General features: G+C 48.3%; 1 protein-coding gene and 1 long non-coding RNA gene across 6 annotated transcripts in view; one reads left to right on the forward strand and one right to left on the reverse strand.

Annotated features, from left to right (window-relative positions):
* The window catches only part of SHANK3 (SH3 and multiple ankyrin repeat domains 3), a 691,108-nt gene that overhangs the window by 487,031 nt on the left and 176,335 nt on the right, over positions 1–27,742 (reverse strand). For all 4 annotated transcript variants that reach the window (XM_063926631.1, XM_063926630.1, XM_063926632.1 and 1 more), the window contains exon 3: positions 18,054–18,698. In XM_063926631.1, coding sequence (XP_063782701.1) covers positions 18,054–18,698 — 645 coding nt within the window. The remainder of the gene's footprint in view (positions 1–18,053; positions 18,699–27,742) is intronic.
* The window catches only part of LOC134932316 (uncharacterized), a 70,185-nt gene continuing 61,198 nt past the window's right edge, over positions 18,756–27,742 (forward strand). Inside the window, exon 1 of one of the 2 annotated variants that reach the window (XR_010179303.1) lies at positions 18,756–20,734. This is a non-coding gene — a long non-coding RNA (uncharacterized LOC134932316). The remainder of the gene's footprint in view (positions 20,735–27,742) is intronic. The other variant, XR_010179302.1, reaches the window with a different exon arrangement.

Below are 27,742 nucleotides of genomic sequence, written 5' to 3' on the forward strand. Positions count from 1 at the left end.
AAACAATCCCAGTTTTTCCCGTCTCTCTCAACAACCTTTTTTAACATACATTTTAATGTTTTATTAAACCTTTCCACCAACCCGTCAGTTTGGGGATGGTAGATGGACGTCCTGAGGTGAGTGACCTTAAATAATTTGCACAATTCTTTCATGATCCTTGACATAAATGGAGTACCTTGGTCAGTCAAAATTTCTTTTGGTATTCCCACTCTACTAAAAACCTGCACCAGCTCCCTAGCTATCGCCTTGGTTGTGATAGTGCGTAAAGGGACAGCCTCAGGATATCGAGTGGCATAGTCCATAATTACCAGGATATACTGATGGCCCCGAGCAGACTTTAACAAGGGCCCCACAAGATCCATGGCTATTCTGTCAAACGGGACCTCTATAATAGGCATGGGAACTAGTGGGCTCATGAAATGGGGTCTAGGGGCATGATACTGGCATTCAGGACAGGAAGAACAATATTCAGACACTTCTTTATAAACCCCTGGCCAAAAGAACCTTTGTAAAACTCTTTCAGTGGTTTTTTCTGCCCCTAAATGTCCTGCGGTAACGTGACTATGAGCTAAATCTAGTACCGTTCTCCGATAAGGCTGGGGAACTACCAGCTGTTCCACCACATCCTCACCCCTTTTGACAATGTGGTACAAGAGCTCATTACAGATGGCCATGTGGGGATACGTAACCCTGTCACCTGGTACCACAGGCTCCCCATTAACAACCTTAACATTCTCTCTAGCCTTTATTAAGGTAGGATCCTTTAACTGTTCAGACGCAAACAGATCCTTCTTTACCTCCAGGTCAGGCACGCTTTCAGTTCTAACTACTATGTCTCTGTTCCCAGCAAGAGGGTCCTCACTGGACTCCCCAGCTGTCACTTCCCCAGCCAAACTAGCAAAAGGCAAAGGGTCAGAAAGTTCCGAAGACACACGTACATCCATAAAATCACCGGTATTATCAACTGGCTCTTTACTTCTCACATCTGTTGATAACCGTGATTCCCACAGTTTCCAAAAATGAGGAAAATCCCTCCCTATTATGGCCTCATGCACCAAGGTGGGGACCAGTCCTACTTTAACAATTGCTGACCCAAAACAAGTTTCTATATTCACTTCAGCAGTGACATAATGTTGGGTATCCCCATGTATGCAAGTTACCCCAATAGGTATTTGCTGGACCTTTAAGGGGTTCACTAACCCAGCTTTCACGAGGGTAACTAAACTTCCTGAATCTAGCAAGGCCTCTACCCGGTTACCCTCTAAGAACACATCACACATTTGTTTTTCCAGCTCAGGTGAAGGTACCACAGTACAGGCTAACCTAGCAAAGAAAGACATTCTGGGACATTCAAAGGCAGCATCACATTGCATGGGTTCTTGCGTGACTGGGCAATTGGCAATAACATGACCTGGCATACCACACCTAAAACATTTAATCACACGATTATCAACCCGTTTGGGCAGCATAGACCATTCTAGCCCCATTGGCCTGTCTCCAGGGCCAGTATTTACAGTCTCTCTAGCCTTGCGTTCTCTTAACTGCCCAGCAACGTTTTCCCACGGAACAGTCTTACCAGTCTTTACTGAAGGGCGCTGTCGAGGATCTATGGGTTGCTGGGTGGTCATCAGTAGTTCCTCTGCTGCCAAATACCTCTCTACCATGTCCACTAATTGGTCAGCAGTACCCGGGTTCCCATGGCTCACCCACTTGCGCAGGACCATGGGCAAAGATCTCAAGTAGCGGTCCATGACGACTCTTTCAACCATCTGGGGACCAGTTAATGTCTCTGGCTGTAACCATTTTTTTATTAGCTGAATAAGCTCGTGCATCTGGGAGCGAGGAGGCTTCTCCATGGCGTACACCCAACGGTGCACCCGTGGTGCTCGTACTGAAAGCGTGACTCCCAGGCGGGTCAGAATCTCAGTCTTTAGTTTATCATAGTCCCGAGCCTCAGCAGGGCTTAAATCAAAGTACGCTTTTTGGGGCTCACCTGACAGAAAAAGTGCCAGCAGACTGGTCCACTGTGCTTTCGGCCAGTTCTCACGCTCGGCAGTCCTTTCAAACGTGGTCAAGTAGGCCTCCAATTTTCCTCCATTGCCGCCTGCTGCTGTCTGTTGGCCTCCTGCTGAGCCGCTGTAGCTTGCAGCAAGGCTTTGAGCAGTTCCTCCATGTCGACAGACTTTTCAGGCAGCTTTGTAGCTGCTTTCACCCAGGACATATATCAAATCCTCAGGGTGAGTCTCAGTAACTTCACACTGGGCTGGATCTGCATAAACCACCATTTTCTGCAGGCCTCACAAAGCTGCTGCTTTCACTTATGCGCAGAACGGAGTTGCTCGCATTCTCCACCAAGTTGTAACACTGTAAGGGTACAAGGTGCCGTTTCCTGGGATAAATGGCAGCCTGCAGCAGCTGAGGAACCACACAAGTCCAGTTTCCGGTACAACTGGCCCCAGCCAGTTTTATTATACAGAAAATAAAACAAACAGCAAAAGAAAATACCTTGCCTGTCCGGCACTAACTAAACACAAGATGTTCCTTACTGTCACTAAACAAAAAAACACAGAGTTCTCCAGTACACTGTATAGCTCACTTGTATCAGGAAGCGTGTTTCTCTCACAGAGATCCTGCAGTCTTCCCAGGCAGTCTGCCCACCCTAATCAGGCCAGCAGCTCTATAACACTCTTACACAGCTGAAAGCCTGATTAGCCTTCTGTGAGGCCAAAGACCCGAACTGGGCCTAATGTCTGGAACTTGCCCCATCTCTCTTTCAGGGCCCTTACCCAGCTTTTCCAACAAACTGAAATGGTTCTAACAAAACAAAACATATTCCTAGACGTTTTCATTTTTCTAATACATGTAAGACAAGAACCTGGGACAAACATACCTGCCCTCAAACACTATCCCAGTGTTCTTGACAAATATATATATATATATATATGGAATAGTAAAAGATTCTCGTGGGAGCCAAATCGCCTTTAGTATGACAATATTTAAAAGATTTTTTATTCATACAAAAATGAACGATATTTGTAACCTAAACATTCGTCATTGACACAAGTATATAAAAGTTCATTAAAACAATATCACAATCTCATACATAAACATTTTTCAGTTGATGTGAGGAATTTACAGTCAGGTGATCACAGTCAGAACTTGAAAGAGATGTGTCTCCAACCAGATGCTTGTGGCAAAGGCTTTATTAACCCAAATCGCGAAACCCAATGCGTTTCGTCCGTTAGGACTTCATCAGGGATTTATAGTCATTTTTTTTATAACAGAATGGACTACCACTGGTTAAAATTCTCAATGTTACATCCAATCACACATTCGGTTCAATTGATATGGTATCTAAAGAGGCTTCATCGTAACAAAAAATAACAATTAGGTTGAAGTTAGATGGTGTAATATTCCCAGTTTTTATATAACAGAATGGATTACCACTGGTTAAAATTCTCAATGTTACATCCAATCACACATTCGGTTCAATTGATATGGTATCTAAAGAGGCTTCATCGTAACAAAAAATAACAATTAGGTTGAAGTTAGATGGTGTAATATTCCCTAATCTCTTCAAGGATAGTAGAACCCTACAATCTGCTTCAAACAGTATCACCAAAAATGGGTCTTAAGGAATTTCAAATCCTGAACCGCACTACTCTTTTTCATAGGGACTGGTACAACCTCACAGGATCACAACTACCTATATATATATATATATATATATATATAAAAATAAAATAAGATTTTAAACCTACCGGTAAATCTTTTTCTCCTAGTCCGTAGAGGATGCTGGGGACTCCGTAAGGACCATGGGGTATAGACGGGCTCAGCAGGAGATATGGGCACTATAAAGAACTTTAGAATGGGTGTGCACTGGCTCCTCCCTCTATGTCCCTCCTCCAGACCTCAGTTAGAGAAACTGTGCCCTGAGGAGATGGACAATACGAGGAAAGGATTTTGTTAATCTAAGGGCAAGATTCATACCAATAAAGAAAAAGAAAGATAACACCTGGGCGCAAATAGTTAAAAGATCTGGGATGTAATTATCAATACACCTGATCTGGGATTGCTGCTTCACCTAAGAGGTCACTGTTACCTCTCAAAAAATGTAAAAACCACAAAAGATAAAATGAAGCGCTATCCTGATCAGTATAAATTAAAACATATAACATTTATTAGACATTTATACAAACAACATTCATAACACGGCTTATAATTTCACCCTGTGGCCACTTATTAGTTGATCAACTTATTTACTGCAGTATAAATCAGCATAAATCCACATATTTATATTTGCAAAGATATAGATAGAGCAAAGCTTGGAGATGTTAGAAGCTGTTCGTTTAGAACAATTAGTTACTAGCAGTTCATAATTTTTAGCCAGACGGAACCAAGCTCAGTGATGTTAGACAGGCTCACTTAATATCATGCAAGAATCTTCAACTGTTAGTTCGTAACTTTCCGAAATGATTCAAAGCATGCAAACAATTGCTTAATGGAATAGCTGTTTGAATGTTAATACTCAGGATTTTTGTCCATAGAATAATTTAACTGCAAAGTCCAGCGTGGCCACGCTATTGAATAGAACCCGACACAACGTGTCTTCAGACCAGGTAACTAATTAAAGAAGTGACGTCTCACTCTTGATAGTTACCACTCTTGTCCTCACGTATAGGTGCGGGATGCAACAGATCAACGCCGTGGATGGCACTCCTCTAGGAGTGCCATCCACGGCGTTGATCTGTTGCATCCCGCACCTATACGTGAGGACAAGAGTGGTAACTATCAAGAGTGAGACGTCACTTCTTTAATTAGTTACCTGGTCTGAAGACACGTTGTGTCGGGTTCTATTCAATAGCGTGGCCACGCTGGACTTTGCAGTTAAATTATTCTATGGACAAAAATCCTGAGTATTAACATTCAAACAGCTATTCCATTAAGCAATTGTTTGCATGCTTTGAATCATTTCGGAAAGTTACGAACTAACAGTTGAAGATTCTTGCATGATATTAAGTGAGCCTGTCTAACATCACTGAGCTTGGTTCCGTCTGGCTAAAAATTATGAACTGCTAGTAACTAATTGTTCTAAACGAACAGCTTCTAACATCTCCAAGCTTTGCTCTATCTATATCTTTGCAAATATAAATATGTGGATTTATGCTGATTTATACTGCAGTAAATAAGTTGATCAACTAATAAGTGGCCACAGGGTGAAATTATAAGCCGTGTTATGAATGTTGTTTGTATAAATGTCTAATAAATGTTATATGTTTTAATTTATACTGATCAGGATAGCGCTTCATTTTATCTTTTGTGGTTTTTAAGATTCATACCAGCCCACACCATCCACACCGTATAACCTGGAATATACGCAACCAGTTAACTGTATGAACAAAAAACAGTATCAGCTAAAGACTGATCTCAACTGTAACATAACCCTTATGGAAGCAACAACTATATACAAGCCTTGCTGATTTTGTCTGCACTGGGATGGGCGCCCAGCATCCTCTACGGACTAGGAGAAAAAGATTTACCGGTAGGTTTAAAATCTTATTTTCTCTTACGTCCTAGAGGATGCTGGAGACTCCGTAAGGACCATGGGGTTTATAACAAAGCTCCAGTCCGGGCGGGAGAGTGCGGACGACTCTGCAGCACCGACTGAGCAAACGCAAGGTCCTCATCAGCCAGGGTATCAAACTTATAGAACTTTGCAAAAGTGTTTGAACCTGACCAGGTAGCTGCTTGGCAAAGCTGTAAAGCCGAGACGCCTCGGGCAGCCGCCCAAGAAGAGCCCACCTTCCTAGTGGAATAGGTCTTTACCGAATTTGTTAACGGCAATCCAGCCGTAGAATGAGCCTGCTGAATCGTGTTACAGATCCAGCGAGCAATAGTCTGCTTCGAAGCAGGAGCGCCAACTTTGTTGGCTGCATACAGGACAAACAGTGCTTCTGTTTTACTAACCCGAGCCGTCCTGGCTACATAGATTTTTAAGGCCCTGACTACATCCAGGGACTTGGAATCCTCCAAGTCACCCGTAGCCACAGGCACCACAATAGGTTGGTTCATATGAAATGAAGAAACCACCTTAGGCAAAAATTGAGGACGAGTCCTCAACTCTGCTCTATCCACATGGAAGGTCAAATAGGGGCTCTTGTGAGACAAGGTCGCCAATTCGGACACCCGCCTTGCAGATGCCAAGGCCAACAACATGACCACCTTCCAAGTGAGAAATTTCAATTCAACCGTTTGAAGAGGTTCAAACCAGTGAGACTTCAGGAACCGTAACACCACGTTAAGGTCCCAAGGTGCCACTGGGGGCACAAAAGGAGGCTGGATGTGCAGCACTCCCTTTACAAAAGTCTTGGCTCCTGGGAGAGAAGCCAATTCCTTCTGAAAGAAAATAGACAAGGGCCGAAATCTGTACCTTAACGGAGCCTAATTTTAGGCCCATATCCACTCCTGTCTGTAGAAAGTGGAGAAAACGGCCCAGATGGAAATCTTCCGTAGGAGCATTCTTGGCTTCACACCAAGAAACATATTTCCTCCAGATACGGTGATAATGTTTTGCTGCCACCTCCTTCCTAGCCTTTATCAGAGTAGGGATAACTTCCTCCGGAATACCTTTCTCAGCTAGGATTCGGTGTTCAACCGCCATGCCGTCAAACGTAACCGCGGTAAGTCTTTGAACACGCAGGGCCCCTGTTGTAACAGGTCCTCCCTGAGAGGAAGAGGCCATGGATCTTCTGTGAGCATCTCCTGAAGATCTGAATACCAGGCCCTTCGAGGCCAATCTGGAACAATGAGGATTGTTTTCACTCTTTTTTGTCTTATGATTCTCAATATTTTTGAGATGAGAGGAAGAGGGGGGAACACATAGACCGACTGAAACACCCAAGGTGTCACCAGGGCGTCCACCGCTACTGCCTGAGGGTCCCTTGACCTGGCACAATACCTCCGAAGCTTCTTGTTGAGGCGTGACGCCATCATGTCTATGTGAGGAATTCCCCAAAGACTTGTTATCTCTGTAAAAACGTCTTGATGAAGTCCCCACTCTCCTGGATGGAGATCGTGTCTGCTGAGGAAGTCTGCTTCCCAGTTGTCCACTCCCGGAATGAAGACCGCTCACAGAGCGCTTACGTGATTTTCCGCCCAGCGAAGAATCCTGGTGGCTTCCGCCATTGCCACTCTGCTCCTTGTCCCGCCTTGGCGGTTCACATGAGCCACGGCTGTGACGTTGTCTGATTGAATCAGAACCGGTAGGTCGCAAAGAAGATTCTCCGCTTGTCGTAGGCCGTTGTATATGGCCCTCAATTCCAGTACGTTGATGTGTACACAAGCCTCCTGGCTTGACCATAGCCCCTGAAAATTTCTTCCTTGTGTGACTGCTCCCCATCCTCGGAGGCTCGCGTCCGTGGTCACCAGAATCCAGTCTTGAATGCCGAACCTGCGACCCTCTAGAAGGTGAGCACTCTGCAGCCACCACAGGAGAGACACCCTGGCCCGGGGGGACAGGCTTATCTTCTGATGTATTAGTACATGGGACCCGGACCACTTGTCCAGGAGGTCCCACTGAAACGTCCATGCATGAAACCTGCCGAAGGGGATGGCCTCGTAGGCTGCCACCATTTTCCCCAGAACTCGAGTGCATTGATGAACAGACACTCTTTTTGGTTTTAGCAAAACTCTGACCATGTTCTGGAGGTCCTGGGCTTTTTCCATCGGGAGAAAAACCCTCTTTTGTTCAGTGTCCAGAATCATGCCTAGGAATGATAGTCGAGGCGTTGGAATCAATTGTGACTTTGGCAGATTTAGAATCCAAACGTGTTGTTGTAGCACTCTCAGGGAGAGCGACATGCTCCTCTGCAATTGATCTCTCGATCTCGCTTTTATCAGGAGATCGTCCAAGTATGGGATAATTGTGACTCCCTGCCTGCGCAGGAGCACCATCATCTCTGCCAACACCTTGGTGAAAATCCTCGGGGCCGTGGAAAGCCCAAACGGCAACGTCTGAAACTGGTAATGACAGTCCTGTATAGCGAATCTCAGGTACTCCTGATGAGGAGGGTGTATGGGGACATGAAGGTATGCATCCTTTATGTCGAGTGACACCATAAAATCCCCCCCCTTCCAGACCGATACCATCTTGAATTTGAACTTTTTCAAGTACAGGTTTAGGGATTTTAGATTTAAAATGGGTCTGACCGAACCATCCGGCTTCGGGACCACGAACAGGGTCGAATAGTACCCTTTCCCCTGTTGGACTAGGGGAACCTTGACAATCACTTGCTGTTGACACAGCTTTTGAATTGCAGCTAACACTACTCTGGGGAAGAAGCTGGCAAGGCCGACTTGAAAAATCGGCGAGGGGGCACCTCTTCGAATTCCAGTTTGTAGCCTTGGGATACAATATCCATCGCCCAAGGATCCACGTCTGACAGAAGCCAGACCTGGCTGAAGAGTCAAAGATGTGCCCCCACTGGTGCGGACTCCCTCAGTGGAGCCCCAGCGTCATGCAGTGGATTTAGTAGAAGCCGGGGAGGACATCTGCTCCTGGGAACTAGGTGGAGCAGGTGCTCTCTTTCCTCTACCCTTACCTCTGGCGAGGAAAGATGAGCCCCGACCTCTTCTGGACTTATGCGACCGAAAGGACTGCATCTGATATTGTGGAGTTTTCTCTTGCTGTGGGGGAACAAAAGGCAAAAAGGTGGATTTACCCGCGGTAGCTGTGGCAAGCAGGTCCGCGAGACCTTCCCCAAATAAAACTTCACCTTTGTATGGCAAAACCTCCATATGCTTCTTTGAGTCGGCATCACCCATCCATTGGCGGGTCCACAGGGCTCGCTTAGCAGAAATCGCCATGGCGTTGGCACTCGAACCTAGCAGCCCAACGTCTCTTTGAGCGTCCCTCATATATAAGACTGCGTCTTTAATGTGACCTAAGGTCAATAAAATGGTATCCTTGTCTAGGGTATCAAGGTCAGCTGACAAGGTATCTGTACAAGCTGTCCAAGCTGCAACTGCACTACACACCTATGCCGATGCTATTTCCGGTCTGAGCAAAGCACCTGTATGCGTATAAGTAGACTTTAAAGTAGTTGTGATATGCAAAACATCTTTTATTGCAATAATCATATAATGAATACTTTTGGCCACCCTTGGGTGTAACCTCGCATCATCGTAGTCGACACTGGAGTCAGAAACCGTGTCGGTATCAGTGTCTGCTATTTGGGATAGAGGACGTTTTTGAGACCCAGAAGGGCCCGGTGACCCAGTCGAAGCGGTGGATTGACTCCCAGCTTTTTCTATGGACTCTGCTTTGTCCAATCTCTTATGTAATAAGGTCACATTTGCATTTAAAACATTCCACATGTCCATCCAATCATGAGTCGGCGTTGCCGACGGAGACACCACAATCATCTGCTCCACCTCCTCCTTAGCTGAGCCTTCCGCATCAGACATGCGGACACACTCGTACCGACACCCCCACACACACAGGGATATAGTTATAAGGAGACAGTTCCCCAATAAGGCCCTTTGGAGAAACAGAGAGAGAGTATGCCAGCACACACCCAGCGCCAACTGACACTGGAAAATAATCTCCCAGATAATAGCGCTTTTATCTTAATCACTGTGTTAATACACTCACTGCGCCTCACAAGTGCCCCCCCTCCTCTTTTCAGCCCTGTGTCACCGTGTTCAGCAGGGGAGAGTCCGGGGAGCCAGCTTCTCTGCATATCTCTGTGGAGAAAATGGCGCTGGTTAGTGCTGAGGGACCAAGCTCCGCCCCCTCCCGCTCAAAGTATCACAAAACTGCCGGGGGATTTATAGAAATACTGCCTCCGCAGTGTTTAACCTTATAATGCCAGCTTTAGAGGTTTTTATTGCTGCCCAGGGCGCCCCCCCCCCCCTGCGCCCTGCACCCATCAGTGCCCGCTAGTGTGTGTGTAGTATGTGGGAGCAATGGCGCGCAGCGTTACTGCTGCGCGCTTACCTCAGTGAAGATCTGAAGTCTTCTGCCGCCTTGAAGTCTTCTTTTCTTCTTATACTCACCTGGCTTTTATCTTCCGGCTCTGCGAGGAGGACGGTGGCGTGGCTCTGGGACGAACGAGCGAGGGGAGACCTGCGTTCCGACTCCCTCTGGAGCTAATGGTGTACAGTAGCCTAAGAAGCAGAGCCTATCACTTAAGTAGCTCTGCTTCTCTCTCCTCAGTCCCACGATGCAGGGAGCCTGTTGCGAGCAGTGCTCCCTGAAAATAAAAAACCTAACAAAATTCTTTTTCAGAGAAACTCAGGAGAGCTCCTCTGTAATGCACCCACTCTCCTCTGAGCACAGGATCTAACTGAGGTCTGGAGGAGGAGCATAGAGGGAGGAGCCAGTGCACACCCATTCTAAAGTTCTTTATAGTGCCCACATCTCCTGCGGAGCCCGTCTATACCCCATGGTCCTTACGGAGTCCCCAGCATCCTCTAGGACGTAAGAGAAATATATATATATATATATATATATACACACACACACACACACACACTATATACTGTTTATATATATATATATCGGTGGCGGTTACAATACCACTAGTTGGGATCCCATACATCATAACGCCATCGACAGAATCCCGACTAGCGTTAAAATACTGCCGCCACAGGCTTTTCACCCTCTATGGGTGTCCATGACACCCATAGAGGGAGAATAGATCCTGTGGCGAGCATAGCGATAACACCCATGTGGATGAATCCTAAGTTTGCACATTTTTGGAAACTATATCAGTGGGCCCTTTTATTTAAGTATGAGCTGTTTGCCACTGGTGTCTAGAGTATTGTGATAAAGCAATGCCTTCCATGGTATTATGGTAAAGCACTGATATCTATCATGGTGAATCTCTGCTATCTAGTAGCACGAACCATCTTCCGTAGCATGAAGGTAAAGCATTGTTATCTGGTGCAGCACTTCCACATATAGGATCACAATGAAGCATTAGTATCTAGAGTAACATTGTGAGTCATTGCCACCTACATTATCAAGGTGAATATATACAATGTGAAGCATCATGGTGCAATTCTGCTATCTGTAATATTATAATGAACCACTGCCATCTGGTGAAGAACAGACACCTACTGAAGCACATCTACATACAGTATCATACTACAGCACTACTCTATCTATCTATCTATCTATCTATCTATCTATCTATCTATCTATCTATCTATCTATCTATCTATAGTATAATATAAGGTAAGCACTGCTGTGTACAGTATGTCATTGAAGCAATGTACTTCCATCTAAAGTATCATGGGGAAATACTGCCATCTATAATATCATGGTAAACCACTGCCATCTACAGTATTATAGTGAAATACTGCTATATACACAATTATGGTGTGAAGCACTTTTATTTACAGTATCACAGTAAAGCACTGCCATTTGTAAAAGCATCATGGCAAATCGCTGCTATCTACAGCACCACTGTGAAGCACTGCCAACTAAATTTGATAGGGTAGCATAGTCATTTACATTAACATGCTGTAGCACAAATGGCATTTATACATTAATACTGGAGCAATATCGCCACTTACACTACCACGCTGGAGCACAGCCGCCATTTACACTACCACGCTGGAGCACAGCCACCATTTACACTACCACGCTGGAGCACAGCCACCACTTACACTACCACGCTGGAACACAGCCGCCATTTCCACCATCATGCTGGAGCACAGCTGCCATTTACACTACCATGTTTGAGCACAGCCGACATTTACACTACCATGCTGGAGTACAGCCGACATTTACACTACTATGTTGGAGCACCGCCGCCATTTACACTACAATGCTGGAGCATAGCCACAATTTACACAATCACGCTGGACCACACCTGCCATTTACAATACCATGCTGGAGTATAGCGCCATTTACACTACCAAGCTGGAGCAAAGCTAACATTTACACTACCATGCTGGAGCACAGCCGCCATTTACACTAGCATGATGGAGCAATCCGCCATTTACATTATAATGGTAGAGTATATTAATGGTAGAGTATAGCGGAATGTACACTACCATGCTGGAGCATAGCCACCATTTACACCACCATGCTGGAGCACAGTCGCCATTTAAATACAATTATGGTGTGAAGCACTTTCATTTACAGTATCACAGTAAAGCACTGCCATTTGTAAAAGCATCATTTACACTACCATGCTGGAGCACAGCAACCACTACCAAGGTGGAGCACAGCCGCCATTTACACTACCTTGGTGGAGCACAGCAGCCATTTACACTACCATGGAGGAACACATCCGCCATTTACACTATAATTATAGAGTACAGCACCATTTACACTACCATGATGAAGCACAGCCACCATTTACACCACCATGCTGAAGCACAGCCGCCATTTACACCACCATGCTGGAGCACAGCCGCCATTTACACTACCATGCTGGAGCACAGCCACCATTTACACTACCATGCTGGAGTACAGCCGCCATTTACACTATCATGGTGGAACGCACAGCCGCCATTTACACTACCATGCTGGAGCACAGCCGCCATTTACACTACCATGCTGGAACACAGCCGCCATTTACACTATCATGCTGGAGTACAGCCGCCATTTACACTACCATGGTGGAACACAGCCGCCATTTACACTACCATGCTGGAGCACAGCCGCCATTTACACTACCATGCTCGAGCACAGCAGCCATTTACACTACCACGCTTGAGCACAGCCGCCATTTACACTACCATGGTGGAGTACAGCAGCCATTTACACTACCATGGAGGAGCACATCCGCCATTTACACTATAATGGTAGAGTATAGCGCCATTTACACCACCATGCTGGAGCACAGCTACCATTTACACCACCATGCTGGAGCACAGTTGCCATTTAAACACAATTATGGTGTGAAGCACTTTCATTTACAGTATCACAGTAAAGCACTGCCATTTGTAAAAGCATCAGTTACACTACCATGCTGGAGCACAGCAACCACTACCAAGGTGGAGCACAGCCGCCATTTACACTACCTTGGTGGAACACAGCAGCCATTTACACTACCATGGAGGAACACATCCGCCATTTACACTATAATTATAGAGTACAGCACCATTTACACTACCATGATGAAGCACAGCCACCATTTACACCACCATGCTGAAGCACAGCCACCGTTTACACCACCATGCTGGAGCACAGCCGCCATTTACACTACCATGCTGGAGCACAGCTGCCATTTACACTACCATGCTGGAGTACAGCCGCCATTTACACTACCATGCTGGAGTACAGCCGCCATTTACACTACCATGGTGGAACACAGCCGCCATTTACACTACCATGGTGGAACACAGCCGCCATTTACACTACCATGCTCGAGCACAGCAGCCATTTACACTACCACGCTTGAGCACAGCCGCCATTTACACTACCATGGTGGAGCACAGCAGCCATTTACACTACAATGGAGGAGCACATCCGCCATTTACACTATAATGGTAGAGTATAGCGCCATTTACACCACCATGCTGGAGCACAGCTACCATTTACACCACCATGCTGGAGCACAGGCGCCATTTACACTACCATGCCGGAGCACAGCAACCACTACCAAGGTGGAGCACAGCCGCCATTTACACTAGCATGGTGGAGCACAGCCGCCATTTACACCACCATGTTGGAGCACAGCCGCCATTTACACTACCAAGCTGGAGAACAGCCGCCATTTACACTACCATGCTGGAGCACAGCTGCCATTTACACTACCATGCTGAAGCACAGCCGTCATTTACACCAACATGCCGGAGCACAGCCGCCATTTACACCACCATGCTGGAGCACAGCCACCATTTACACTATCATGGTGGAGTACAGCCGCCATTAACACTACCATGCTGGAGCACAGCCAACATTTACACTAGCCTGGTAGAGAAAATCCAACATTTACACTAGCATGGTGAAGCACAGCCGCCATTTACACTACCATGCTGGAGCACAGCCACCATGTACACTAGCATGGTGAAGCACAGCACCATTTACACTATCATGGTGGATGACATCCGCCATTTACACTATCATGCTGGAGCTCAGCTACCATTTACACTACCATGCTGGAGCACAGCCTCCATTTATACTACCATGCTGGAGCACAGCCGCCATTTACACTAGCATGGTGGAGCACAAACGTCATTTACATTACCACAGTGAACCACTGCCGCCATTTACACGACCATGGTTAAGCACAGCCACCATTTACACTACAATCGTGGAGCACTGTCGCCATTTACACTACTATGGTGGAACACAGCTGCCATTTACACCACTACGCTGGAGCACAGCCGTCATTTACATTACAATGGTGGAGCACAGACACCATTTACACTACTATGGTGGAGCATAGCCTCCATTTACACTACCATGCTGGAGCACAGCCACCATTTACACTACCATTCTGGAGAACAGCCGCCATTTACAATACCATGCTGGAGCACAGCCGCCATTTACAACACCATGCTGGCGCACAGCTGCCATTTACACTACCATGCTGGAGCACAGCCACCATTTACACTACCATGCTGGAGCACAGCCACCATTTACACTAGCATGGTTAAGCACAGCCGCCATTTACACTATTATGCCGGAACACAGACGCAATTTACACTACCATGCTGGAGCACAGCCGACATTTACAACACCATGCTGGCGCACAGCTGCCATTTACACTACCATGCTGGAACACAGCCGACATTTACGCTACCATGCTGGAGCACAGCCACCATTTACACTACCATGCTAGATCACAGCCGCCATTTACACTACCATGCTGGAGCACAGCCGCCATTTACAATACCATGCTGGAGTACAGCCACCATTTACACCAGCATGCTGGAGCACAGCCACCATTTACACTAGCATGGTGGAGCAAAGCCACCACTTACACTAGAATGGTGGAGCACAGCCGCCATTTACAGTGTCATGCTGGAGCACAGCTACCATTTACACTATCATGGTAGAGTATAGTGCCATTTACAGTACCATGCTGGAGCGCAACCGCCATTTACACTACCATGCTGGAGCGCAGCCAACATATACACTAACATGCTGGAGCACAGCCGCCATTTACACTACCATGCTGGAGCGCAGCCGCCATATACACTACCATGCTGGAGCGCAGCCGCCATTTACACTACCATGCTGGAGCACAGCCGCCATTTACACTACCATGCTGGAGCACAGCTGCCATTTACACTAGCATGGTGGAGCACAGCGCCATTTACACTATCATGGTGGAGTATAGCGCCATTTACACTACCATGTTGGAGCACAGCCGCCATTTACACTACCATGTTGGAGCACAGCCGGCATTTACACTACCATGCTGGAGCACAGCCGCCATTTACACTACCATTCTGGACAACAGCCGCCATTTACAATACCATGCTGGAGCACAGCCGCCATTTATAACACCATGCTGGCGCACAGCTGCCATTTACACTACAATGCTGGAGCACAGCCATCATTTACACTACCATGCTGGAGCACAGCCACCATTTACACTAGCATGGTTAAGCACAGCCGCCATTTACACTATTATGCCGGAACACAGACGCCATTTAAACTAACATGCTGGAACACAGCCGACAATTATGCTACCATGCTGGAGCACAGCCACCATTTACACTACCATGCTGGAGCACAGCCGCCATTTTTACTACCATGCTGGAGCACAGCCGCCATTTACACTACCATGCTGGAGCACAACCGCCATTTACAAAACCATGCTGGAGTACAGCCACCATTTACACCAGCATGCTGGAGCGCAACCGCCATTTACACTACCATGCTAGACCGCAGCCACCATTTACACTACCATGCTGGAGCGCAGCCATTTACACTAGCATGGTGGAGCACAGCGCCATTTACACTATCATGGTGGAGTATAGCGCCATTTACACTACCATGGTGGAGCACAGCCGCCATTTACACTACCATGTTGGAGCACAGCCGGCATTTACTCTACCATGCTGGAGCACAGCCGCCATTGACACTATCATTCTGGAGAACAGCCGCCATTTACAATACCATGCTGGAGCACAGACGCCATGTATAACACCATGCTGGCGCACAGCTGCCATTTACACTACAATGCTGGAGCACAGCCACCATTTACACTACCATGCTGGAGCACAGCCACCATTTACACTAGCATGGTTAAGCCCAGCCGCCATTTACACTATTATGCCGGAAAACACAGACGCCATTTACACTACCATGCTGGAACACAGCCGACAATTACGCTACCATGTTGGAGCACAGCCACCATTTACACTACCATGCTGGAGCATAGCCGCCATTTTCACTACTAAGCTGGAGCACAGCCGCCATTTACACTACCATGCTGGAGCACAACCGTCATTTACAATACCATACTGGAGCACAGCCACCATTTACACCAGCATGCTGGAGCACAGCCACCATTTACACTAGCATGGTGGAGCACAGCGCCATTTACACTACCATGCTGGAACACATCCGCCCTTTACAGTAACTTGGTGGAGTATAGCACCATTTACACTACCATGGTGGGCCACTGCCATTTACAGCATTATGGTAAGCCATTGCTATCTAGCAAAACACTGCCATCTTGTAGCAATGCCATTTATACTATCATAGTGAAACACTATCATTTACACTGTCAGGATGAAGTACAGTCACTTATAGAATCACAGAAAACCTCTACCCTCTATATTTCCATGGGGAAGTATTTCCATTAAAAATATCATGCCATCCTCCACACACGCTATGCAGAGTCTAGATACTGCAATGTACTGCAATAACCGTGGCTAAACACTACTAAGGAAGCTCTGCCATAACTAACACATGTTATACAGTAATCTGGAGCTACCATTACTACACTTTCAATTCACTTACACAGTTCAGACAAGTGCTGCCATGTACTGTATCATGGTACAAAGCATTGCCACTCCATCACATGTCATTATACAGTACGTGCCATGCACAGTGTTCAGCCAGTGGCACTAGCTATTGCACTACACACATTATGGTTCTTGCATCTACTGCACTATTTCACTCTATGGCAAAGCACTCCAATCCGGGATTGGGTAAAAACAGGACCGCCGAGTGCTGGACTGAACCGGCTCCCTGCAACAAATTTAGCCATTCTGGAGCTTGTACTGCTCGTCTCTGTCTGCCCGGTGTCCCGTCTGGGGGAAAGGTGTCTGTGACAGCTGTCACCAGAGAGGCAGGGTGGGAGAGATTACAACCTCTGCGTCCGGGGATGGGGTAATAGCTGGAATGGTCCGGACCATACGGGGAGGCTGTAATCACTGCCTTATCGCCTCCCTGGTGACAGCTGTCACAGACACCCCAGACAGGACACCCTCTGTACGGGGATGAGCACTACAAGCTCCAGGATAGCAGAGTTTGCTGCAGGGAGCCGGTCCAGTCTGGCGTTCCGGGGTCCAGACCATTCTGGTTTTTACCTTATCAGCTCATATCTACTACAGAACTTGGGCAGCTGCTGCCAACTACTGCACTTGCCATTTACTAAAGGCAGGCGCTGCAAATCCCCAGCATAAATCTGCCAGTGTAGGCAAGCACTGCTCCTATCCCCTGCACTCACCCAGCCACCTGTATAATATAACGGCATCCAGAGACACTAATGCAGGGTGTAACATACATGTAGTAACTAGTAACCCATGCCGCCTATACACAGGCTCTTGTGGCAATATGTCTGAAGAAATTACATATATATCTATATGTATGTATGTATGTATGTATGTATGTATGTATGTATCTATCTATGTATGTATCTATCTATCTTGAGACACACACACACACACACACACACACACACACACACACACACACACACACACACACACATATATCTATATATATCTATATATATATCTATATCATGTATCTATACACACACACATCTGCCGATGCCTGACAGTGTGAGACGCCCAGCTACATACATACAGACAGGCACGGATAGCGCTATATAATACAGTGCAGTTACCGTTTGCTGCAGATCCGGGATGCCGATCCTGATGATCACCGCGTTCCCCGACGTCTCTTCCATCCACCGGCCGGGTGGGTCTCTGTCTCTGGCTCTTGTGATGGGGTCTCTATCTCTGAGCTGGGGGTCTCGGACAGGGTGGTCTGTATCTCCAGGAGCCGGGTCTCTGCTGTAGCTGCTGCTGGGATGATCTCCAATAGTGATGGGGGAATCTCTGACCGGGGTGTCTCTGTCTCCTGAAGAGGTGTCTCTGTCTGGAACCGGGGTGTCTCTGCCGGCAGCCGGGGAGTCAGTGTGCGGGCTGGAGGGGGCTCTCTGTGTGGCTGCCGGTCCGTTCTCTCCGCTGGCGGCGTCTCTGGTGCGGGGCTCCTTCCCTCTGCCGGGGAGATCGCTGTCTGAGTCTGGAGAATCGCTGATGTTGGGGAGTCTGTCTCTGGTGATGGGGCTTCTCCTTCTCCGGGGGGACTGTCCCACTGTGTCCGGGGTCTCTGGGTCTCCCCCGGGAGAACAGGGGGTGCGGGGAGCCCCGAGATCCCTCGGGGGCCCCTGGGGGTGGCTGGGTGAGGGGGGTCCGGTCCGCTCCGGGAGCTCAGGAACCGGAGACACAACATGAGCAGGAGAGGGGGAGGAGCGGAGAGACTGCATCTAATAGAGAGAGGGGGAGAGAGGGGGGTGAGAGAGAGCAGAGACTGCATCTAACAGGGAGAGAATAAGGGATAATCGGGGAGCCTGCATGTACAATATGACATAATAGCCCGGGGATGGGCTGCCTGGGGGAGACCTCTTATAATTAGGCAATGTGTAAGAGACAGGTGCCACAGCCACACAGTGACCGGGGGAGAGAGACTGCATATTATACAGAGAGAGGGGGTGAGACTGAGGAAACACTGCGTCTAATTCCAACAGGGAAATGGACCAAATTCTGCTATTCACAGGAAGACAGCGAGAGGTGAGAGTATATCCAATAGGCAGCACAGGGAGGGAGGATACACCTCATAGCGGGAGAGAGAGAGAGAGAGGGAGGGCTGCAGCATGTAGCACTGAGTGGGAGACACGGAGGAGAGAGAGTCACTGGCACCCGGCACAGAAGACTGCAATATCAGGGCCGCGGTGCACAGCAGCAGGTGCATGTATGTAATGGTGAAGGGGACATACTGCAAACTATGTCACTGAGATAGCAAGCCAGACAGCATGTATACCATAGGGGAGACTGCATGTATCGGGAGAGAGGAGACTGCATGTACAGTATGACAGAAGGAGTGACAGGAGACAGCATTTATTATATAGAGGAGAGGAGACTGCATGTATACCATGGAGAGAGGAGACAGCATGCATGGCATACAGTATGTGGGGTGAGACAGGAGACAGCATGTACAGAATGACAGGGAAAGTGAAAGGAGACAGCATGTGTAACATGGAGAGAGGAGATGTGGCATCCCAAACTCCCCTGGCAGGTGTCAGCCAAGCATCAGATTGCAAGGGTTAACAAAATCCCCTCTGTGACATCACTAGCCCCTGTCTGCCCCGTGATTGGATGACCCTTGATCCGGTGGGCGGGGGGTCTGATGAGGACAAAAGAAACAACATGTGTGTGCGTGTGGGAAGTGGAGAGCCGGGCTGGGACGGAGAAAGAAGTTCCCTGCTTCAGGGAGAGGAATGGGCCCGCAGGGCTGAGGACTGACGGCTACGTGAAGTAGCGCAAGCATAGGGGAAGCGGCCGCAGACAGGTGAGCGGTGTCAGAGCAGTAAGCCGGTGCGGGCACACAGAAGTGGCCGCAGACAGCGGGGACGTGAGCGGCGCAGACAGAGGATTCTAGGAGCCAGGCGCAGTGTGTTGCAGCAGAGCGCCGTTGAGGGCGGACCCTGGCACACCGAAGAGAAGCCACCGTGAAGGACCCAACTGGAGGTGCTGCCGACTAGGTGCTGGGGTAAGCCACCAAGTCAGGTGATTGAGACCACTGCTGCCTGCTTCCAGCTAATGCTGTGCGCTCCCCACCAACTGCTAAAGCCAGACTGTTACACTAGTGCTGCCTTATGCCTCGTCTCCCTCCTCACATTGCACTGCCCGGGAGTTACGGATTTTCTCACTCTCACAAACTTTGTGTCTTCTGCTTATTGCTTCATCCACCCCCTCCTCCACATTGCATTACACTGCTTACTGCTAATCCAACGCCTCCTGGAACTCTGCTTATTGCCTTACTCTCTCCCCCCCCCCCCCAAAGGGCATTGTGCGATTGAACCCCCATTCTGCGGACAGAATTGTTTCTTGCCCACAGAAAACTTTATAGCCCTGGAGGCTGTTCAGTGCTGACCCTTGCAGAGATTAATGATGCACTGCCTCCTTGTGGACAGTTTATAAAAAAGTATGTGGACTGATGTTAAAGGACAATTGAACAAACCCTCGTTTTAATTACTAAGGGAAATGTATCAGTTGTGTTTATATTGAATGTGCAAATGTACTGTACTAACTGAGATTATATTGAACTATGCAAGTATCCTAACTACTAGCATTGTGATTCCCTTCTCACTTTAAATAAAACAATAGTTCCTGCTTTAACGAGTAGGGACTGTCTGTGGGGGGGGGTCCCCAGGGATTGTCTTCATCCCTCTGCAAAAACACCCAGGAGACGCAGCCCGGTGGTATTCAGGAGGCTGAAGCTGACAACCGTGGGAAGAAAAAGGTACGACGCACCACATACACTTGGAAGCACTCAAAGCGAGTAGCGGCTTATCACAGAGACAGCATGTATGACATAGGGAAGAGAGAGAGGAGACGGCATGTATGACATAGGGAAGAGAGAGAGGAGACGGCATGCATGACATAGGGAAGAGAGAGAGAGGAGACGGCATGCATGACATAGGGAAGAGAGAGAGGAGACGGCATGCATGACATGGGGAAGAGAGAGAAGAGACGGCATGCATGACATGGGGAAGAGAGAGAGGAGACTGCATGTATGACATGGGGGAAAAGCGAGAGGAGACGGCATGTATGACATAGGGAAGAGAGAGAGGAGACGGCATGCATGACATAGGGAAGAGAGAGAGGAGACGGCATGCATGACATGGGGAAGAGAGAGAGGAGATGGCATGCATGACATGGGGAAGAGAGAGAGGAGACGGCATGCATGACATGGGGAAGAGAGAGAGGAGACGGCATGCATGACATGGGGAAGAGAGAGAGGAGACGGCATGCATGACATGGGGAAGAGAGAGAGGAGACGGCATGCATGACATGGGGAAGAGAGAGAGGAGACGGCATGCATGACATGGGGAAGAGAGAGAGGAGACGGCATGCATGACATGGGGAAGAGAGAGAGGAGACGGCATGCATGACATAGGGAAGAGAGAGAGGAGACGGCATGCATGACATAGGGAAGAGAGAGAGGAGACGGCATGTATGACATAGGGAAGAGAGAGAGGAGACGGCATGTATGACATGGGGAAGAGAGAGGAGACGGCATGTATGACATGGGGAAGAGAGAGAGGAGACGGCATGTATGACATGGGGAAGAGAGAGAGGAGACGGCATGCATGACATGGGGAAGAGAGAGAGGAGACGGCATGTATGACATGGGGAAGAGAGAGAGGAGACGGCATGCATGACATGGGGAAGAGAGAGAGGAGACGGCATGCATGACATGGGGAAGAGAGAGAGGAGACGGCATGCATGACATGGGGAAGAGAGAGAGGAGACGGCATGCATGACATGGGGAAGAGAGAGAGGAGACGGCATGCATGACATGGGGAAGAGAGAGAGGAGACGGCATGCATGACATGGGGAAGAGAGAGAGGAGACGGCATGCATGACATGGGGAAGAGAGAGAGGAGACGGCATGCATGACATGGGGAAGAGAGAGAGGAGACGGCATGCATGACATGGGGAAGAGAGAGAGGAGACGGCATGCATGACATGGGGAAGAGAGAGAGGAGACGGCATGCATGACATGGGGAAGAGAGAGAGGAGACGGCATGCATGACATGGGGAAGAGAGAGAGGAGACGGCATGCATGACATGGGGAAGAGAGAGAGGAGACGGCATGCATGACATGGGGAAGAGAGAGAGGAGACTGCATGTATGACATGGGGGAAAAGCGAGAGGAGACGGCATGTATGACATAGGGAAGAGAGAGAGGAGACGGCATGCATGACATAGGGAAGAGAGAGAGGAGACGGCATGCATGACATAGGGAAGAGAGAGAGGAGACGGCATGCATGACATAGGGAAGAGAGAGAGGAGACGGCATGTATGACATAGGGAAGAGAGAGAGAGGAGACGGCATGCATGACATGGGGAAGAGAGAGAGGAGACGGCATGCATGACATGGGGAAGAGAGAGAGGAGACGGCATGCATGACATGGGGAAGAGAGAGAGGAGACGGCATGCATGACATGGGGAAGAGAGAGAGGAGACGGCATGCATGACATGGGGAAGAGAGAGGAGACGGCATGTATGACATGGGGAAGAGAGAGAGGAGACGGCATGTATGACATGGGGAAGAGAGAGAGGAGACGGCATGTATGACATGGGGAAGAGAGAGAGGAGACGGCATGCATGACATGGGGAAGAGAGCGGAGACGGCATGCATGACATGGGGAAGAGAGAGCGGAGACGGCATGCATGACATGGGGAAGAGAGAGAGGAGACGGCATGCATGACATGGGGAAGAGAGAGAGGAGACGGCATGTATGACATGGGGAAGAGAGAGAGGAGACGGCATGTATGACATGGGGAAGAGAGAGAGGAGACGGCATGTATGACATGGGGAAGAGAGAGAGGAGACGGCATGTATGACATGGGGAAGAGAGAGGAGACGGCATGTATGACATAGGGAAGAGAGAGGAGGCGGCATGTATGACATAGGGAAGAGAGAGAGGAGGCGGCATGTATGACATAGGGAAGAGAGAGAGAGGAGGCGGCATGCATGACATAGGGAAGAGAGAGAGAGGAGGCGGCATGCATGACATAGGGAAGAGAGAGAGGAGGCGGCATGCATGACATGGGGAAGAGAGAGGAGACGGCATGCATGACATAGGAAAGGGAGAGAGAGGAGGCGGCATGCATGACATAGGGAAGAGAGAGAGGAGGCGGCATGCATGACATGGGGAAGAGAGAGGAGACGGCATGCATGACATAGGGAAGAGAGAGAGAGAGGAGGCGGCATGCATGACATAGGGAAGAGAGAGAGGAGACGGCATGTACAGTATAACAGAGAAAGTGAAAGGAGACAGCATATATAACATAGGGGAAAGAGAAGCCAGAGTCAGCATGTAGGACATAGGGGGAGAGAGGAGACAGCATGCAGGACATAGGGGGAGAGATAACTCATAGAGTGGGAATAGAACCTGTAGCGAGCTAACAAGGAGGTTCGTTGCGCTCGCCCAAACCCCCCCAGCATTCTAAATCCCGTGATCCCGGTGTTGGTAAAGCAGCATGTATAATATACGGGGAGAGAGCAGACAGCATGTATAACATCTGGAGAGACTGAGGACACATCATTTATAACGAGGAGACCATATGTATAACATGAGAGAGGGGAGACCACATGTATAACCTAGAATGAGAGAGGGGAAACCACATGTATAAGTAAGCAGCATGTATAACATAGGGGGAGAGAGGAGACATGTTATAAAACATAGAGGGAGAGGGAGGAGCCAGGACATATAGAATCAGCTATAAATCATCCCCATCATGCAATAAGGAAGCGAGGTACAGATGTCCACATTTAAGCAGTAAATATGGACAGACAGTAGGGGAGACCAAATTAAATAAATATAAAATATAATGGTTGCAGTACAGAGACCACGTTTAATTTCAAGGGAGGGAAGCTAAGCCTAAAGGTTCACATACTTTTGCCACTCGCAGATATGTGATATTGGATAATTTTCCTCAATTAAAAGATTAAGCACGTCTATCTTTTCTTGCCTCATTTCTTTGATTTGGTTTTCTTTATCTACTTTTCGGACTTGAGGTAAATAAGACTGCATGAATTGATCATTATAGAAGACTACATGTAATGGAAAAATGGCAGGTACAGGAGACTACATTTGATATAAAAGGGTCTTGAGGGTCGGCTTCCCCTGCAGAGCATGAGGAGGTTTATTTAACAAGATTGTTGCAGTCCATACACCACCGCAATCCTTCATATGCTCTCACTATGGGGTATATGCAATTGCGGTCGAATTCGCGGCAATTTTCGCCGTTTTTTAATTCGACTCAATTCGACAGGTGAATCCCGGAAGGTGGCTTCCGGAATTCACCATATTCAATGAAAAACGGATTCGCCAGAGTCGCGGGCGAAAATCGGCCGATTTGGCGGATTTTGCCGCGATTTTAAAAAACGGTAAAAAAACGTGAAAAACCCGAAAAAAAAATGGCGTGGGGTCCCCCCTCCAAAGCATAACCAGCCTCGGGCTCATCGAGCTGGTCCTGGTTCTAAAAATGCAGGGGAAAAATTGGCCAGGGATCCCCCGTATTTTTAAAACCAGCACCGGGCTCTGCGCCTGGTGCTGGTGCCAAAAATACGGGGGACAAAAAGAGTAGGGGTCCCCCGTATTTTTAACACCAGCATCGGGCTCCACTAGCTGGACAGATAATGCCACAGCCGGGGGTCACTTTTATGCCGTGCCCTGCGGCCGTGGCATTAAATATCCAACTAGTCACCCCTGGCCGGGGTACCCTGGGGGAGTGGGGACCCCTTCAATCAAGGGGTCCTCCCCCCCCAGCCACCCAAGGGCCAGGGGTGAAGCCCGAGGCTGTCCCCCCCCCATCCAATGGGCTGCGGATGGGGGGGCTGATAGCCTTTTGTGATAATAAAAAGATATTGTTTTTTCCAGTAGTACTACAAGTCCCAGCAAGCCTCCCCCGCAAGCTGGTACTTGGAGAACCACAAGTACCAGCATGCGGGAGAAAAACGGGTCCGCTGGTACCTGTAGTACTACTGGGAAAAAAATACCCAAATAAAAACAGGACACACACACCTTGATAGTAAAACTTTATTACACACTACCGACACACACATACTTACCTATGTTGACACGCCGACTGCCACGGTCTCCGACGATCCGAGGGTACCTGTGAAAAAATTATACTCACCTTCCAGCGTCCAGAGATAAATCCACGTCCAGAGAGTAAAATCCACGTACTTGTTTAAAAAAAAAAACCCGCAAAAACCCGCTCCATACCGGACTAGAAAGGGGTCCAATGTTTTCACATCAGACCCTTTTCTCCCGAATGCCGGGACATCACGTGACTCCTGTCACTGACGTCCCTTCAGCCAATCAGGAAGCGCTACTTCCGTGGCGCTCACCTGATTGGCTGTGCGCTGTCTGTACTGTGACAGCACATCGCAAAGCCGCTCCATTACTTTCAATGGTGGGAACTTTGCGGGTAGCGGTGGGGTCACCCGCCGGTCAGCCGCTAACCGGCGGGTGACCTTACCGCTAGCCGCTAAGTTCCCACCATTGAAAGTAATGGAGCGGCTTTGCGATTGGCTGTTCGCTGTCTGTACTGTGACAGCACATCAGGTGAGCGCAACGAAGTTGCGCTTCCTGATTGGCTTAGAGACCTTTCTGTGACAGCTGTCACTGACAGGTCTCATTCGTGGAAAGGTGTCCCATGTGTCAGCATGGGACCCCTTTCAGTCCGGCATGGAGCGGGTGTTCGGTTTGTTTTTTTGCCAAGTACGTGGATTTATCTCTGGACCATGGCTGAGGTGAGTATATTGATCTTTTCTTTTCAGGTATCCGTGGATTCTACATGGAGAAGAGGACCGATGTCGGCGTGTGAACATAGGTAAGTATGTGTGTGTCGACGTATGAAATAAAGTTTTACTGTCGACGGTGTGTGTGTCCTGTTTTTATTTGGGTATTTTTTCCCCAGTAGTACTACAGGTACCAGCGGGCCCGTTTTTCTCCCGCATGCTGGTACTTGTGGTTCTCCAAGTACCAGCTTGCGGGGGAGGCTTGCTGGGACTTGTAGTACTACTGGAAAAAACAATATCTTTTTATTATCACAAAAGGCTATCAGCCCCCCCATCCGCAGCCCATTGGATGGGGGGGGGGGCAGCCTCGGGCTTCACCCCTGGCCCTTGGGTGGCTGGGGGGGGGGGGACCCCTTGATTGAAGGGGTCCCCACTCCCCCAGGGTACCCCGGCCAGGGGTGACTAGTTGGATATTTAATGCCACGGCCGCAGGGCACGGCATAAAAGTGACCCCCGGCTGTGGCATTATCTGTCCAGCTAGTGGAGCCCGATGCTGGTGTTAAAAATACGGGGGACCCCTACTCTTTTTGTCCCCCGTATTTTTGGCACCAGCACCAGGCGCAGAGCCCGGTGCTGGTTTTAAAAATACGGGGGATCCCCTGTCAATTTTTTCCCCGCATTTTTAGAACCAGGACCAGCTCGAAGAGCCCGAGGCTGGTTATGCTTTGGAGGGGGGACCCCACGCCATTTTTTTCTATGATTTCACCGTTCCAGCATAAAAAAATAAAAAAAATAATAATAATATTTTAAAAAATATATAAATAATATTTGTGCCTCCAAAAAAAAAAAAAAAGTACCTAATCCCTTCTAATATAAATAGATCTGCTATTCCCCCCCAAAAAAACACAAAAAAAAACCATGTTTAAAATTTTTTTATTTGTTTTCACCCTCCAAAGTGTGGCGGATTGAAAATGACGAATTTGCTGTCTAAAAGCACTGCTGTCGAATTTCCAAACTTGAATTGAATATGCTTTGGTCGAATTGCAGCACTTGTATCATTGCAGAAAAGTCGAATTTGCAAAAAGTCGAATTTCAAAAAGTCGAATTTTGAAAGTCCGTTTTTTGGTCGGAAAGCACTGAATTGCATAGGCGATTTTTTTTTTTGGTCGAAAATGACCCGAAATTCGACCGCAATTGCATATACCCCTATCTACCTCAGGATGGTGACAGTGGGAGAAAAAGCAATGGAAAATGCTCGTTATTTATTTACTATCTCATACCTCCCAAATGTCCTGATTTTGGGCACTGTTCTGCCATCCCGTCCATGAACTGCAGTGGGGAGGGCGCAGTGAGTAGATGCTATGCGTGTGCGGATGGCATCTATTTACGGTAGAGGACTGAGGAAATGCCCCCACAATGACTAAAAGTGACGGAGCACTGGGCATGCCCCCACAGTGAGATAAGTGGGGATAGTGAGGAGGAGGAGATGGGGGGGGGGGGGGGGGGGAGGGTTCCCGTGATAATAGCCATGAGGCCACACACGCTACCATATGTAATACAGCAGGGACTGAGGAATCCACATGCTTACATATTATAGCAGACTTCATGTAATGTAGTATGGCACAGACTAAGGAGACCACGTGCTATGCCTCAAAGAGGACTTCATGCAATGCATACTTGCCTACCTGACCCTCTCCATGAGGGAGAAAATGCTCTGTTCCTGGACTTTCCTGGTAATGTATGATTGCCATCACCTGTGGTGAGCTAGTTAATTGATCAGAAAGGCGTTTCACCACAGGTGATGGCAATCATACATTACCAGGAACAGAGCATTTTCTCCCTCATGGAGAGGGTCAGGTAGGCACGTATGATGCAATGTAATAGAGAAGGAAGATCTAGGAGACCATATGTAATACTGCAGAGACTGATGAGACCATGGGCCAGATGTAATCACGCCTGAGTTTGGCAGCCATGCGGGATGCCGGCCGA

The sequence above is a fragment of the Pseudophryne corroboree genome, chromosome 6 (genome assembly GCF_028390025.1).
Source record: "Pseudophryne corroboree isolate aPseCor3 chromosome 6, aPseCor3.hap2, whole genome shotgun sequence".
NCBI classification, from domain to species: domain Eukaryota; kingdom Metazoa; phylum Chordata; class Amphibia; order Anura; family Myobatrachidae; genus Pseudophryne; species Pseudophryne corroboree.